We start from the raw sequence: 13,194 nt of genomic DNA on the forward strand, positions 1-13,194 counted from the left end.
ATGGACCACAGGTTCTCAATGGGGTTCAGATCAGGTGAACAAGGAGGCCATGTCATTAGTTTTTCTTCTTTTATACCCTTTCTTGCCAGCCGCGCTGTGGAGTACTTGGACGCGTGTGATGGAGCATTGTCCTGCATGAAAATCATGTTTTTCTTGAAGGATGCAGACTTCTTCCTGTGCCACTGCTTGAAGAAGGTGTCTTCCAGAAACTGGCAGTAGGACTGGGAGTTGAGCTCGACTCCATCCTCAACCCGAAAAGGCCCCACAAGCTCATCTTTGATGATACCAGCCCAAACCAGTACTCCACCTCCACCTTGCTGGCGTCTGAGTCGGACTGGAGCTCTCTGCCCTTTACCAATCCAGCCACGGGCCCATCCATCTGGCCCATCAAGACTCACTCTCATTTCATCAGTCCATAAAACCTTAGAAAAACCAGTCTTGAGATATTTCTTGGCCCAGTCTTGACGTTTCAGCTTGTGTGTCTTGTTCAGTGGTGGTCGTCTTTCAGCCTTTCTTACCTTGGCCATGTCTCTGAGTATTGCACACCTTGTGCTTTTGGGCACTCCAGTGATGTTGCAGCTCTGAAATATGGCCAAACTGGTGGCAAGTGGCATCTTGGCAGCTGCACGCTTGACTTTTCTCAGTTCATGGGCAGTTATTTGGCGCCTTGGTTTTTCCACACGCTTCTTGCGACCCTGTTGACTATTTTGAATGAAACGCTTGATTGTTCGATGATCACGCTTCAGAAGCTTTGCAATTTTGAGACTGCTGCATCCCTCTGCAAGATATCTCACTATTTTTGACTTTTCTGAGCCTGTCAAGTCCTTCTTTTGACCCATTTTGCCAAACGAAAGAACGTTGCCTAATAATTATGCACACCTGATATAGGGTGTTGATGTCATTAGACCACACCCCTTCTCATTACAGAGATGCACATCACCTAATATGCTTAATTGGTAGTAGGCTTTCGAGCCTATACAGCTTGGAGTAAGACAACATGCATGAAGACGATGATGTGGACAAAATACTCATTTGCCTAATAATTCTGCACTCCCTGTACGACCACTATTAAGCTGTGCTTGAAGCTGTTGTCCTGTGAGCCACCTATCAGTTTGCCCCAGTTTCTGAGTGCTCACTGACACCTTGACTTTCTTTGCAATTTCTCTGTAGGAAAGACCTACATTTTTAAGTGTTATGATGGTCTGTGTCTCTTCCATTGTTAATTGCCTTTTTCTCACCATTTTTGTAGCAACACACTACTTTCTGTGGTACAATACAGTTCAACTAATGCTTACAAGAGTATGGTACCACAGTGTGTTCCAACAATGCTTTTATGCAGACAGAGGGGGTTGGAAGTAATCCGGAAAAGCTGGAACACTTGTAGGAATTAGTAGCACTAGTTTTCAAGACTTGATCAACCTCCATTGCTGCATCCTTTGTTTCACCTCTGGCAGTTCACCACTTACCTTTGTACCATTTCAAGCAATTCATTGGACATGAATGATTTTAATTGCAATAAATAACTGGAAAACTTTTGACCAGTAGTGTAAGCTGTACAATCATTCTAAAATTACCATGATATTCATGCCCATGATGACTGAATGTGAACCTCTGACCACAACTGTAAGTGTGAATTTGAAGATGAAGCTAAACAACCACCCATCCATTGATCAGAGACCCCAGTGCAGAGATTGCTGATGAAATTATGGTCTCAGTCTCCAGTTCCAGTTCATATTCTCATGCTGCAATGATAGTTATTTTGTACATTACGGTTCCCGTGAGAGTCAAACAGGACGGTAGGTAAAGCAGGGTGTGCTTTACCGTGCCAACTGATAAGTCACTAGTTTTATTGTGCGTACGGTTCTCATTCACTTCTGTTGAATATTCATTATATCTGGCCAAAAAGCACCAAGATTGTGTGGTGAAGCTCCAGGCTTCTTTACACACTTTATACAATCTGTGGAAACAAAGTTTGAGGATTGTCTAAATGGGACCTATTTTGACTCTCATCCAAAGCCAGTTGTCTCAGGAAGGTGCAACAAAGGAAATTACTTTGACACAGCAGCAGTGGCTGAGCAAACTGTTTCCACTTAGGTGGCTGGCCAGTGACCAGGGCAAATAGTCAGTAGGTTTTGGGTCACCGACTCTTTCATTTAATCACTCACACAACAGCGACTGCTCAATGAGCTCCGTGCCTCGTATTGCAAATACACATTTACGAGTCGTGTGGGCTTTTCTTTCATATAATCATTGCCAGATGAAGGTATTTGTGATACCCTTATCATGGTGAAACAGTGTCACTTTGATGAAATAGTGGCAACAGAAACTAGTACAGGTCATACTGGGGGACTGTCATTTATGTTTTTGTCTTTAACCTCTCTTTAGTGTTGCTTTAAAGTATTCATCTGTTGGTGAATTAACAGTACCGTTTGAATGGGATGAAGAGCAGGAAGACATTTAGATGTACTTCCACCTTAGTATTGCCTTAACTGGTTATTCAACTAGGTAAGCATTTAATATTAATCGAGCATGCATCACTTTAGACAGCAGGAGGAACAGGAGCACACAGGCAAAAGCAGAAAATCCAAAGTTCCCAAAGAATAATCTGCATTTCAGTTTGACTAAAGTCATGCTTTAAAAGTGTTTTACCTTGATTTGGAGCAGCAGTCAAGCAAACAGAATAATATTTAAATGAGCACACCGATATCAGTCTCCAAACGTTAGCATCTTTAAGCTAATGGTTATAGTGAACCAAATAAAGCTCTAACAGCAAAACTGTTGTGAGTAAAACTGTTTTAGTTTTGCACTGTTTTTCTTTAAATTAGTAAAAATATGTCTTTTAACAATCATCAAAAGAGTGCCTCTCTATTTTAAAATCTTAGGCTGATTCCTAATTAGTTTTGACATTAGTTTAGCATTTTAATAGTACTGCTAATGAGCAGATAAGACAAACCGCCTTGGTAGAAGTAAAATATCACTTTGTGATTGATGGTTCAGACCAATGTGACAGTGTGTTGAGGGCTGTAGTGGTAATTTCCTCTTCTTGACTCTCCTTCTTAACAAAGGCAGCAAAGCAGTGACAATGGTACTCCTCTAAGCGTCACATTCAGAGTGCAGTGACAGACAATGTCTTCCCATCTGAAGTGGCATCAGATCTAAAAATTTCAGGGTGGCTGTAGCTCAGGAGGTAGAGCAGGTCACTTACTGATCGGAAGGTTGGTGGTTCGATCCGTGGCTCCTTCAATCCCTGGGCAAGATACTAACCCCAAGTTGTTCTCTGATGCATCTATTGGAGCATGAATGTGTGTAAATGTACTTAGAAAACACTAAGTTCAGAGAATGGGTGTGAATGTGGCGTGTTGTATAGAGTGCTTTGAGTACTCCGGGAGAGTAGAAAAGCGCTATATAAGAATCTGTCCATTTACCATAAAAATTGAAAAGTGTGTGTATTTCATGGGTCATTCGGAACAGCACTGAAAATAATCTATTTTTACTTTCTACTTTAGAGGACATGGATTTACTCTCTCTCAGCTTGTTGCCGTTTGAGCTGCTGTGACTCAGAAAATTCTCTTCACAAAGTGAGCCTAGCACAAACTTTGAGTTTGACCTTATTAGTTGGATGGCTCTTTGTTGCAGCAGCAATTTGAACAGGTTGGCAGGTTTGCCAGCGTTTATCAGAGCATATTAGACCTTCACTGGGCTTCTATTAAACTTAATGAACATTTAAATCCTTTAATGGATTGAAGGGAATTGAGAGCGGCAAATTATCAGCTAGACACTCTCCACTGGTGTTGATAAAGACACTCACCGGTGGAACTTGAAGAGACACATTTTAGACAGCAAGCCTCCCTCTCTTTTCCCCTCTTCGTCTCACTTTGTTCTCTCACTGTGACTCTTTCCATCCCTCCTCCTTTCTCTCCTTTCACATTGTCCCTTCCCCCCTTATTCCTCTATCACACAGTCTCTCTTTTGTCTCTAACACAACCTGTACGCCTCTTCCAGTCTATAACAGAGGAGACAAAGCTGATGCTCCAGAGCCAGATCTTCGTCATTCATCAGTCCCCATGAAGGGAACATCATAGAGGTCTCTCTCCAGGAGGGATGTGCTAACACAGCCACAACAGCAGCCCATTACAGAGCTGTCAAGCATCACCTACAACTGTCTCTCACTCTTTCACTTTATCTTCAGCCATCCCAGTGAGGGATCTTCGAGCACACATGGTAGAAAGCACAGAAATGTGAATTACCCAGCAACACGCCTCCAATCAGAAAGAGCAGCAGAGCCGGCACAGAGGCTGCTGAACTCTGCTCAGCCCAGCTTCAGCTCCTTTTAATGGGTGGAAAGGGCTCTAGAGAGCCCCCTGTTTTGTGAGGCCTAGTCGGCTTCAGCTCCAGGAGGGCTACAAGAGCCAGTTGTATTGATCTGAAAGCTAGCTCCTGTATTTCTGCCGACAGCTGGCTAACAAGTCTGATGTCTCAATAAAGACTGGTGCCTGGGGGAGAACTGATATGTGTGTTGGAGGGGGGGGGGGGGCTGCTGGGTCAGCCAACAGCAACCTGTTAGAAGACACACCAACAGACAAAGGAATGGAGCAGTTCGTGCCCTCTCTGTTTTTAAATGCACTCTGACAGCACTCCCCTGCTCAGGATGACACTGTAAACTGTACTGAGCTCAAACTCAGAAGAAAAGGAGAAGAACATTTTATGCTCACTTCAAATTCAATACATTAAAGTAAAGTGCAGTCATTTGCTGTTAAAGCACAATTAATAAAACTCTGACTTCAAAGACTGTTTTATTCCTCGTTTTCAAGGTAAAATCGTGACTAACTAAAACAAAGCTGTGTTATATATCTCTTAATGCTCCCCACTCCATTATTGATCGGGACCAGACAGCTTTAAGTGATAGAGCAAAACAAACAAAAGAAGAATGTTGGTGAGAAAGAAACACAACATGACAGACTGATTGATTGGTGAGGCCGGGCTTGTATTTTTTATGCATGAGACTTCAGGATATAGTTTGGCCGCTTTGTGTGGCAAAGGGCTGGAAGGAAATATCAATAAAAAGGCTTGCAAGATAAAATATTGTCTGAAATTCTGTCTGCCTCATCAATCAATCCGTCTGTCATGTTGTGTTCAAGTTTACCTGTTTTATGTATGAGGTTTTGAATAGACTTGCACCATATCCTGGGAATTAATTGATTAATTGAAAAATGGACTGTGTGGTTGGCACAAGGACCACCACTAGAGGGGACTGTGAGGTAGCACAAAAGGGCACTATTTAGACAAACTGTGCTGACAGTAAAGGGAAATAAATGTGGGAATAGGTTACCAGCAGTCCGCGACCCTGAGAAGGATAAACGTGTTTACACTCACTCTTTCAAAGAGATGCAAGTAAAACACAGCAAAAAATAAATAAAATCAAAGATTCAGCAGTCGCTCTTAAATCTGTTGTCACCTGTTTAGCAGGAGTGGGGCGGGTGGAGGTTTGCCCGGTGCCACAGCGGTTATGTCAGTGGGAGGATCCGGGGGGTTCTCTGTGAATTTCCCATTCCCGTGGGATCGTGCTTGGCGCCAGCTCAGATTTGAAGTTAAATTTTTCGCTGAACAACCAAGTTTTCTTTCCACACAGAATGTACAGCAGACGCTAATGTTTTTGTCACTTTTTACCGAATAAAATTTAAAGTAATGTCAGTACTTCCAAGCTTTAAACGCTGCATGGTTGTACTCTAGCTGAACTCCATATGATCCATTGTTGATCTGCACACGTTGCTGCCACGGACGCACGCACGCTCGTACGTCATTGTCATGAGACACTCTCACAAACAAAATCACGGTTTAGTAACGTAGTAATGCAGCGTGTTTATGGGAAAGTAACTTTTTTGCAATAGTAATCCCTTACATTACTTGAAAAAAGTAATCAGATTACAGTAACGGGTCACTTGTTACTAAACAAGGTCCATAAAGACATGGATGAGTAAGTTTGCTGTTGAAGAAGTTGACTGGCCAACAAAGAGTCCTGACCTCACCCTGACAGAACACCTTTGGCATGAATTAGAGTGGAGACTGCGAGACAGGTCTTCTTGTCCAATATCAGCGTCTGACCTCACAAGTGTGATTTTGAATAATGGTCAGAAATGACCATAAACGCATTTCTAAACCTTGTGGAAAGTCTTCTTAAAACGTTGACTTTCCCTGGGACACTCTAAGCCTTAGATTTGTTCTTTAACCCATTCAGAGGTGGACTTGTTGGTTCGTTTGTGATCATTGTCCTGCTCTATAACCCAAGTGCCTTTGAGCTTCAGGGTACAAACTGAAGGCAGGACGTGCTCCTTTAGGATTTTCTGGTGGAAAGTAGAACAAAAGCAAAACAGCCTCAGATCATCACACTATCACCATGTTTGACTTTTGGTATGATGTTCTTTTAATGAAATGCAGACCCAAGACATGCTGGAGAGATTACATCTCTTGGCAGGCCTGTGAATGCCTCTGTGCCCCCCAGATAAACTGAAGGAGGGAGGTCTGAGCTTCTCGCCTTAGACTCCTCCCTCTGCGAGTCGACCCAAAATAAGTAGAACAAGATGAATGGATGAATTAGTTTTACGTGAGATGTAGGGGCACTCAAACCTTGCAGAAAATTCATCTCGTCTGTCCACAGAATGTTTTCCCAAAAGTCTTGGTCATCACAGTGGTTTTTTGTTTTTTCTAGCAAATTTGTGTTATTTTTGCTTTCTTATTATTGAATAATGAACACTAATCTAAACTGAGGCAAGTGGTGGCTGCAGTTCTTTGGGTGTTGTTCAGGATTCCTTTGTGACCTCCTGGATGAGTCGTCAGTGCACTCTTGGTCTAATTTTGATCATTTTGGGTCCTGTGAAGATTCACCTCTGTTCCAAAATTTCCAAAAGAGTTTGTGGATAACTCTCAGAGTGATTCAGTGGAATCACAAAGCCTTCGACATATCTTTGTAACCTTTTAAAGTCTAGACTTTCTAGACTCAGTGACATTGTTACTCGTCTGTTACCTTATATCAAGGTGTGTTGAATTTTGAGTTCTTTTAGCTTTAATTTTACTTTGCAGGCGCTATTTAAGTGATTTTTTGATTTAACACTTCTGGAAGTAACAGGCCTGGGTGTGTGAAGTGAAACTGATCTCAATACTGTAGAATTACTTTTTCACATAGTCCCGAATAGGTGCGGGTAGTCCCCCCAATCTTAATTAATTAATCATAATTTAAAACTGCATTTTATATTTTATTAAGTATTATTTTATCTTAATATCAAAATTTGTTTGATGACCTGAAATATTCAAGTGAGATAAATATAATAAAAAATAAATACAAATAAAATAAAAAAAAGAAAAAAGAAAATAGTAAAATAAAATAAATAAATAAATAAAAACAAATTATAAATAAATAAAAATTATGAAATAATAATAAAATTAAATAAAATTAAATTAAATAAACAACTTGGAAATCAGGAAGGGGCAAACACTGGAATACAAAACTAGAGGTAATTTAAATCAAGTCTCCGGAATTTATTTTGACCTTAAAGTTGTTCGAATATGAGATTTATTTTTTGGGTATCCCAAATAATAAAAAGTAAATAAACACATAAATAAATTGATATGAACAAAGCTCAATTCCTAGCACTTTTTCTAAAGCAACAATGTTTTATTGGTTTCTTTTTTTCCTCCCTCTAAATCCAAAAGATCAGAACCCACTTGCGGGTAGCGGTACATTTTAGCCACATGCTAAGAAGCATAGTTTCAGAAACTGTATGCTGCTACCTTAAATTGGGTCCCTTGAACATATTTGGGCCTCTGATAGGAAACATCCACTTGGCTATGTGAAAATAAAGGCACAGACGAGAACTTAACCCTAACCCTGCCTTTAAACTGCTCTCCAGCAACCTGGTAGATGTTGGGAGCTGAAGTAGCTTCAGTGCTTAAATCTAATAGCAACAATGCTTTTTCTTAACTCTGTAATGTGTTATAGAAAGGTTTCCTCTCTAAGCTATTAATTCTGTCAAGTCGTGCTACGTTTTATTTCCGTGTGATGTTGACAAAAAATGAAAAAGCGCTACATTCTCCATTGAGTGAGGAGAGATCAATATAAACAGCAGAGCTGACTCTAGCAGTGATCAAATTCAAAAGCTTTTCTTTTCACACAAGCAAAAATTTGTTTTTGCCTTCTATCGCACAAAGAGAAGCAAAAACGGCAACTCCCAACACTTCAGCTGCTTTCAACTTCTCCTTCTTCATTTCCTTTTTTAAATTATGTGCTCAAATTTTTCAAAAGTAAAGCAAAAATAATCCTGGCTGCGACTCATTGTTTTCTGCCTCTGGGTCTCGTTTCCCTAGCTGGTCTTCCTGCAGCAGAGGTATGTTGTAATAATCATCTACCTACAGTTTGCTCATTAGCAGTGAGTCCTGCTCTCTGCATGGGTCTTTTCATGTTCCTCAGTACTGACAACTACCTGAAGGAACGCTCTGTGTCCTCGATGGGAATGCGACAGTGTGAAACAGTGTGCCGGAGTTGAGTCAGGGACAGTACTCACAGACAGGATAAACTGCGCAGGGAAAACCACCACCCCCGTACAGGCAAAAGTTGCAATAATATGTGGGAGATGCAGCAAAATGTGTTGCTTCCTGTGCGAGTGTGTCTGTTTGGCCTATAATGACTTTTCTGCAGGCAGATACAAATACAGATGATAAGTATTTTGTGCCAGTAACTTTACTGTAATGTGGTCATTTTCATCCCTCAAAAACCTGTCAAAAATAGGTCAGTGTTTCCTCTGTGAATGGATTCTTAGAAAGCTTTATTACTGCAGCAAACAGCTCAAAGTTAGAGGAGCGTCTGCTGCTGGTGTTGATGTTTACAGCTCACAGCTTCAAGAGACTTGCAAAAAAATTATATAAAAATAAACACACACTGAACATGAACTGAAAAACTTAGTGTAACCACACAATTGCAAATGAATTCAATTTGAATATTAAAGACGGATATTTTTCCTCGTTTTTTCTGGTTGCTCGTTCCTACAGACCAGTGACCATCACATACCTGACTCCAGCTTGTTTGTCTTGGTCAACAGAAAAAAAGTGATGAACATGATAAGCATGAAGAAGTGTTATTCCGAAACACAATCAGAATCTGGAAATTAAAAAATCACTTTATGGAAAAAAAAAGAATGGAATAGAATACAAACGACTTTATGTTTCACAACATTTCATCATGAGAGGAGCTGGTGGGTTTAATAATTCACTGGAACATTTCAAAATCATATAGATTCTCTGTATTTAATGTAATTTAAAAATAATTGTGCTACTTAAAGTGTTTTTTTTTTTAACTTTGGCTTCTGTATATTACACAGAAATATTAAAATCTCAAGCATTAAAGATAAAGCACGCAACATTAGAGATAAAGATATAGTGCTATTTTTAATGATTGCTTCATTACAATAATTTGAATAATTTGCTTAAATTTTTTCTTTAATTTTCTTTTTTATAGGTTATATTCAAGATTAAAAGGAAAATCAAAAACAGCGCTCACCTGCAAGACTGCATCTAAATTGTGTCAAAAGAAAATCACGTTTCCAAAGTTGTTTAATATTGAAGATTTGTTTTTATGTTAATTACTTTTTAACCAATTCACTTTAGCGTTGCCTGTGTACCAAAACTATTATCACTGTGCCATAATACCATGTTGTTTTCATAGGCACAAAGTTGTACAAGCTGCACAGCCTTTTCACACTTTACTTCCTTGCTTTATGTGACTCGTGATATTCTAAATTCCATCTCTGTAAATGAAATACGTTGCTAAGCATACAAGCCGTACATCGTGGCAGGTTTGCCTACAGCTCCTCTTTTTTTCTGCCTAGAAAACAGCAGTGATCGGATTCTATAATAATTACTGTAGCTGTCGGGCACACAATAGATTCGGTGCAAGATTCAATATTGCACATCTCCAGCTGAAGAACATCCAGACACATGAGATGTCAAAATATCATTTGCTTTCCCTTTGTCTCTTTGTTCCTCGAGGTCTGACCCCTCCTAAACACAGATCCACGCACACACACAAACAGAGTTGCTCCAAGTAACTAAATGACGATGTTTGAAGGACACTTAAGGTTTGATGAGCTGAATATATACAATTCAAAGTCTCACTGTGTGTGAAAGCGCAGGCAGCCTCACATACACACCTCTGGCCATTTGTATGGATCTGCACACGATGAATACGATGAACAAAAACAAAATGGCTGGCCCTGGCTCGTGCTCTGATATACATACTCAAGTCAGTCAGAGCTCTGCACGGTTGCAGTGCCCGCTCTTTCAACAATGTAATTCTTAGCGCTTTATCTGCATTTTTAGCTATCTTTTCCATGTACATGTAATATCTAGAATTGCCCTCAGGTCAAACTGCAGAAAAGCAAAGGAGAGAATTAACGTTTCATCGTTTTAATTCTTTTTTTTAATTCAGCGGGATACAGACAAAACTACCGAAATAAAAAAATTGTTATCTTTTTTGCATCAACTTCTGACTTGAGCTTAATTGCATGTCTTTATTTCGATAAATGATGATAAGACCATAGGATTTCGAGGTATGGTTTTATATATATTTGTATAGATAGATAGATAGATAGATAGATAGATAGATAGATAGATAGATAGATAGATAGATAGATAGATAGATAGATAGATAGATAGATAGATAGATAGATAGATAGATAGATAGATAGACAGATATTATCACCACTCAGAGGTCCTCTTTAAATAGAGTGAGAACTTCTTGTTGTGAGCAGGAATCATTTGTCCTCTGACTGAGATCTTGAATCGCTCAGTAGAAGCAGCTTTATTCTGAGCTTTTCAAACTTTGCTGTGACAGAACAAAGACACTAAGTGTACTAAAGGGAGAACCAGAATAAAAACTCTTACTGTCTATCATAACATCTGTTTCCATGTTTTCTAAGCTTCTGCACCATCTGAATGGGACCTTTAAATTGTATTTGTTAGAAGCAGTGGGAATAAGAGGAATAACATTTACTTTAAAGCATTTTTAGGGGGGATTTCCAAACATGATCGTCTTCATTGTTAGGCAAAAAATACCAAAGGGATGCACTTGTATCATTTTTTATTTTTCCCACATTTCCTGTCAAATTAAGCCAAATCTTCTAAGAAAACTAATATTAACTCTTACCTCAGCGAATTGGAATATTAGAATATGAAACCATGTTGATTTAAATGGGTTTGCACTGCGCCAGTATTCTCAACAGTTTTTTATTAAGGTGGATTGAGACACTTTTGGACCTAAAATGATGGACAGTGAAACTTTTGTGAATTTCTACCAATTTGGGGGGAGCGTTGTTTGGGGTTTTTTGTTTGTTTGTTTGTTTGTTTTGCGTTTACATTTAGATTTGGAGTGAGACGGACAAGTTCTTAAATTCAGTTAGCATATATGTCTGAGCAATGGGCTCCAGTCACCGTGGGCTGAATGTCAAGAGCAAAGGCACAGGAAGAATGGGAGTGCTTTACATGGAAGTGGATATGAGCGAACACTGTGGTCCAATCAGCACCAATCAGGACGGGACCGCCGAAGGATGGAGAGGTAAATAAAATGTGACATGCAGATATCGCAGGACTGAACGTGTCTCACCTCACCCTACTTGACTTCATACTGGATACTTCTCCACCACTGAGGCAATCCCGCCCCACACACTCTCACACACACAGTCATCTTTTTTTGCTGCTTTTTTCTTGTCTTCCTGCAGCAGATAAAGCTCAGTGTTGTCACGAGGGGTGAAGAAGAGGCCCTAACAGTTGAGCCGCTGCTGTCACTCAGCCTCCTGAGATCAGACCTATGTCAAGGACCGTGTCACACTCACAAACTAATATAAAGGAAGGTGTCGGGGGACTCTGTGGCGTGTGCGCGCAGCATTAGTTGAACAAGTGATAACAACAGTTTTCCGTCTCATGGTGGAAAGATGAAGGACAAGAGGATGGAAGAAAACAAACCCAGGCTGGGCTTTAGGGAACAAAGTGTGTGGAACAAGAGTATAGGACACACACACACACACACACACACTTTTTCAAGACGCTCACACAAGTGAGGATTCATGAAAATTTTCGGTTCAGATAAAAAAAGAGCGCAGACACACACACTTTCACGTCACCGCCTAAGCCCTCAGCAGACACATGCGCTGTTACTGCAGCTGACACGCAACCCGGCCAAATATGAGCAATGTCAAGACGAGTTCATACGTACACATGCAGACATCAGGCGGATTTCCTTGAGTTGCTCCGCAAAGCAAACTTTGATGTCTTGCCCCTGGGTTGAGACATCCTCTCTGAAGTGTGTGTTTACATTTGTTAATGTGTTTGTGTGCGTGCGTGTCATGCATTGACTCATTGTCGCTGTGTTCTTCACACTGGAGCGCCACATGTATGAAGTTAATCCCCGCTGTCTGACTATATGCATTATTTAATTCTGTCTGTTCAAATTAACACACACACACACAAAGACTCTCTCTCTCTTTCTTACCTTCATTGCTGTTACTTCCCGAGGTGCCCACAGCCTGTAGTGATATAGTCCATAGCAGCATCGCAGCCAGCCCCGGATCTGAAGCCATGGTGTTCTCCCTCACACCCCGCCAGTCTCCCTCTGCCTCTCTCTCCCTCTCTCCTCTCTTACTCCCTCACCCTCACTCTCCCTCTCTGCAACTCACTGCCTCTTCCTCTCTCTCTCTGTGCTCTCTCCTCCTTCTTCTTCTTGTGTCCCAGGGTTGAAGAGAGAGTGAGAGCAGAGCGCTGAGGAGAGATTTTGCGTGTGTGTGTGAAGGCTGTGAGCTCATTGGGTTGGAGTTAGAGGCTGCCTCTGTGGCTCTCTTCAATCTGCCAGCTCCCTCATGCACACACACATACATAGATAGAGTTTCGGCAGGAAGAAGGAGGGAGGGAGGGACGGCCGCGTCTGTCAGAATGGTGGCAGCCAATTAGAGCGCGGCATTGGGAGTGAAAGCTCTCTCGGAACGCCACACCCTCCCTGTCCTACCTGCCTGGCCAACTCTCACTTTCTGTTTATCTCTCTGGGTCATGAGCTGGCACAGTGCTACACCCCAACTCCTCCCTCTCTCCCTCTCTCTCTCTACCTCTATTTACCCTCATTTGTCATTGGCTCGCCTCTCCCCAACAAACACACACTCT

The 13,194-nt window shown here is 41.0% G+C and overlaps 1 protein-coding gene across 1 annotated transcript in view; it reads right to left on the bottom strand.

Moving 5' to 3' along the window:
* Positions 1–12,857, bottom strand: part of epha8 (eph receptor A8) — a 147,670-nt gene extending 134,813 nt beyond the window's left edge. The window contains exon 1 of the mRNA XM_080892017.1: positions 12,533–12,857. Within this exon, the coding sequence (XP_080748143.1) occupies positions 12,533–12,620 (88 nt within the window). The 5' untranslated portion in view covers positions 12,621–12,857. The remainder of the gene's footprint in view (positions 1–12,532) is intronic.
* Positions 12,858–13,194: the final 337 nt, after the last annotated feature.

The sequence above is a fragment of the Rhamphochromis sp. 'chilingali' genome, assembly GCF_963969265.1.
Source record: "Rhamphochromis sp. 'chilingali' genome assembly, chromosome: 9".
Lineage (NCBI taxonomy): Eukaryota > Metazoa > Chordata > Actinopteri > Cichliformes > Cichlidae > Rhamphochromis > Rhamphochromis sp. 'chilingali'.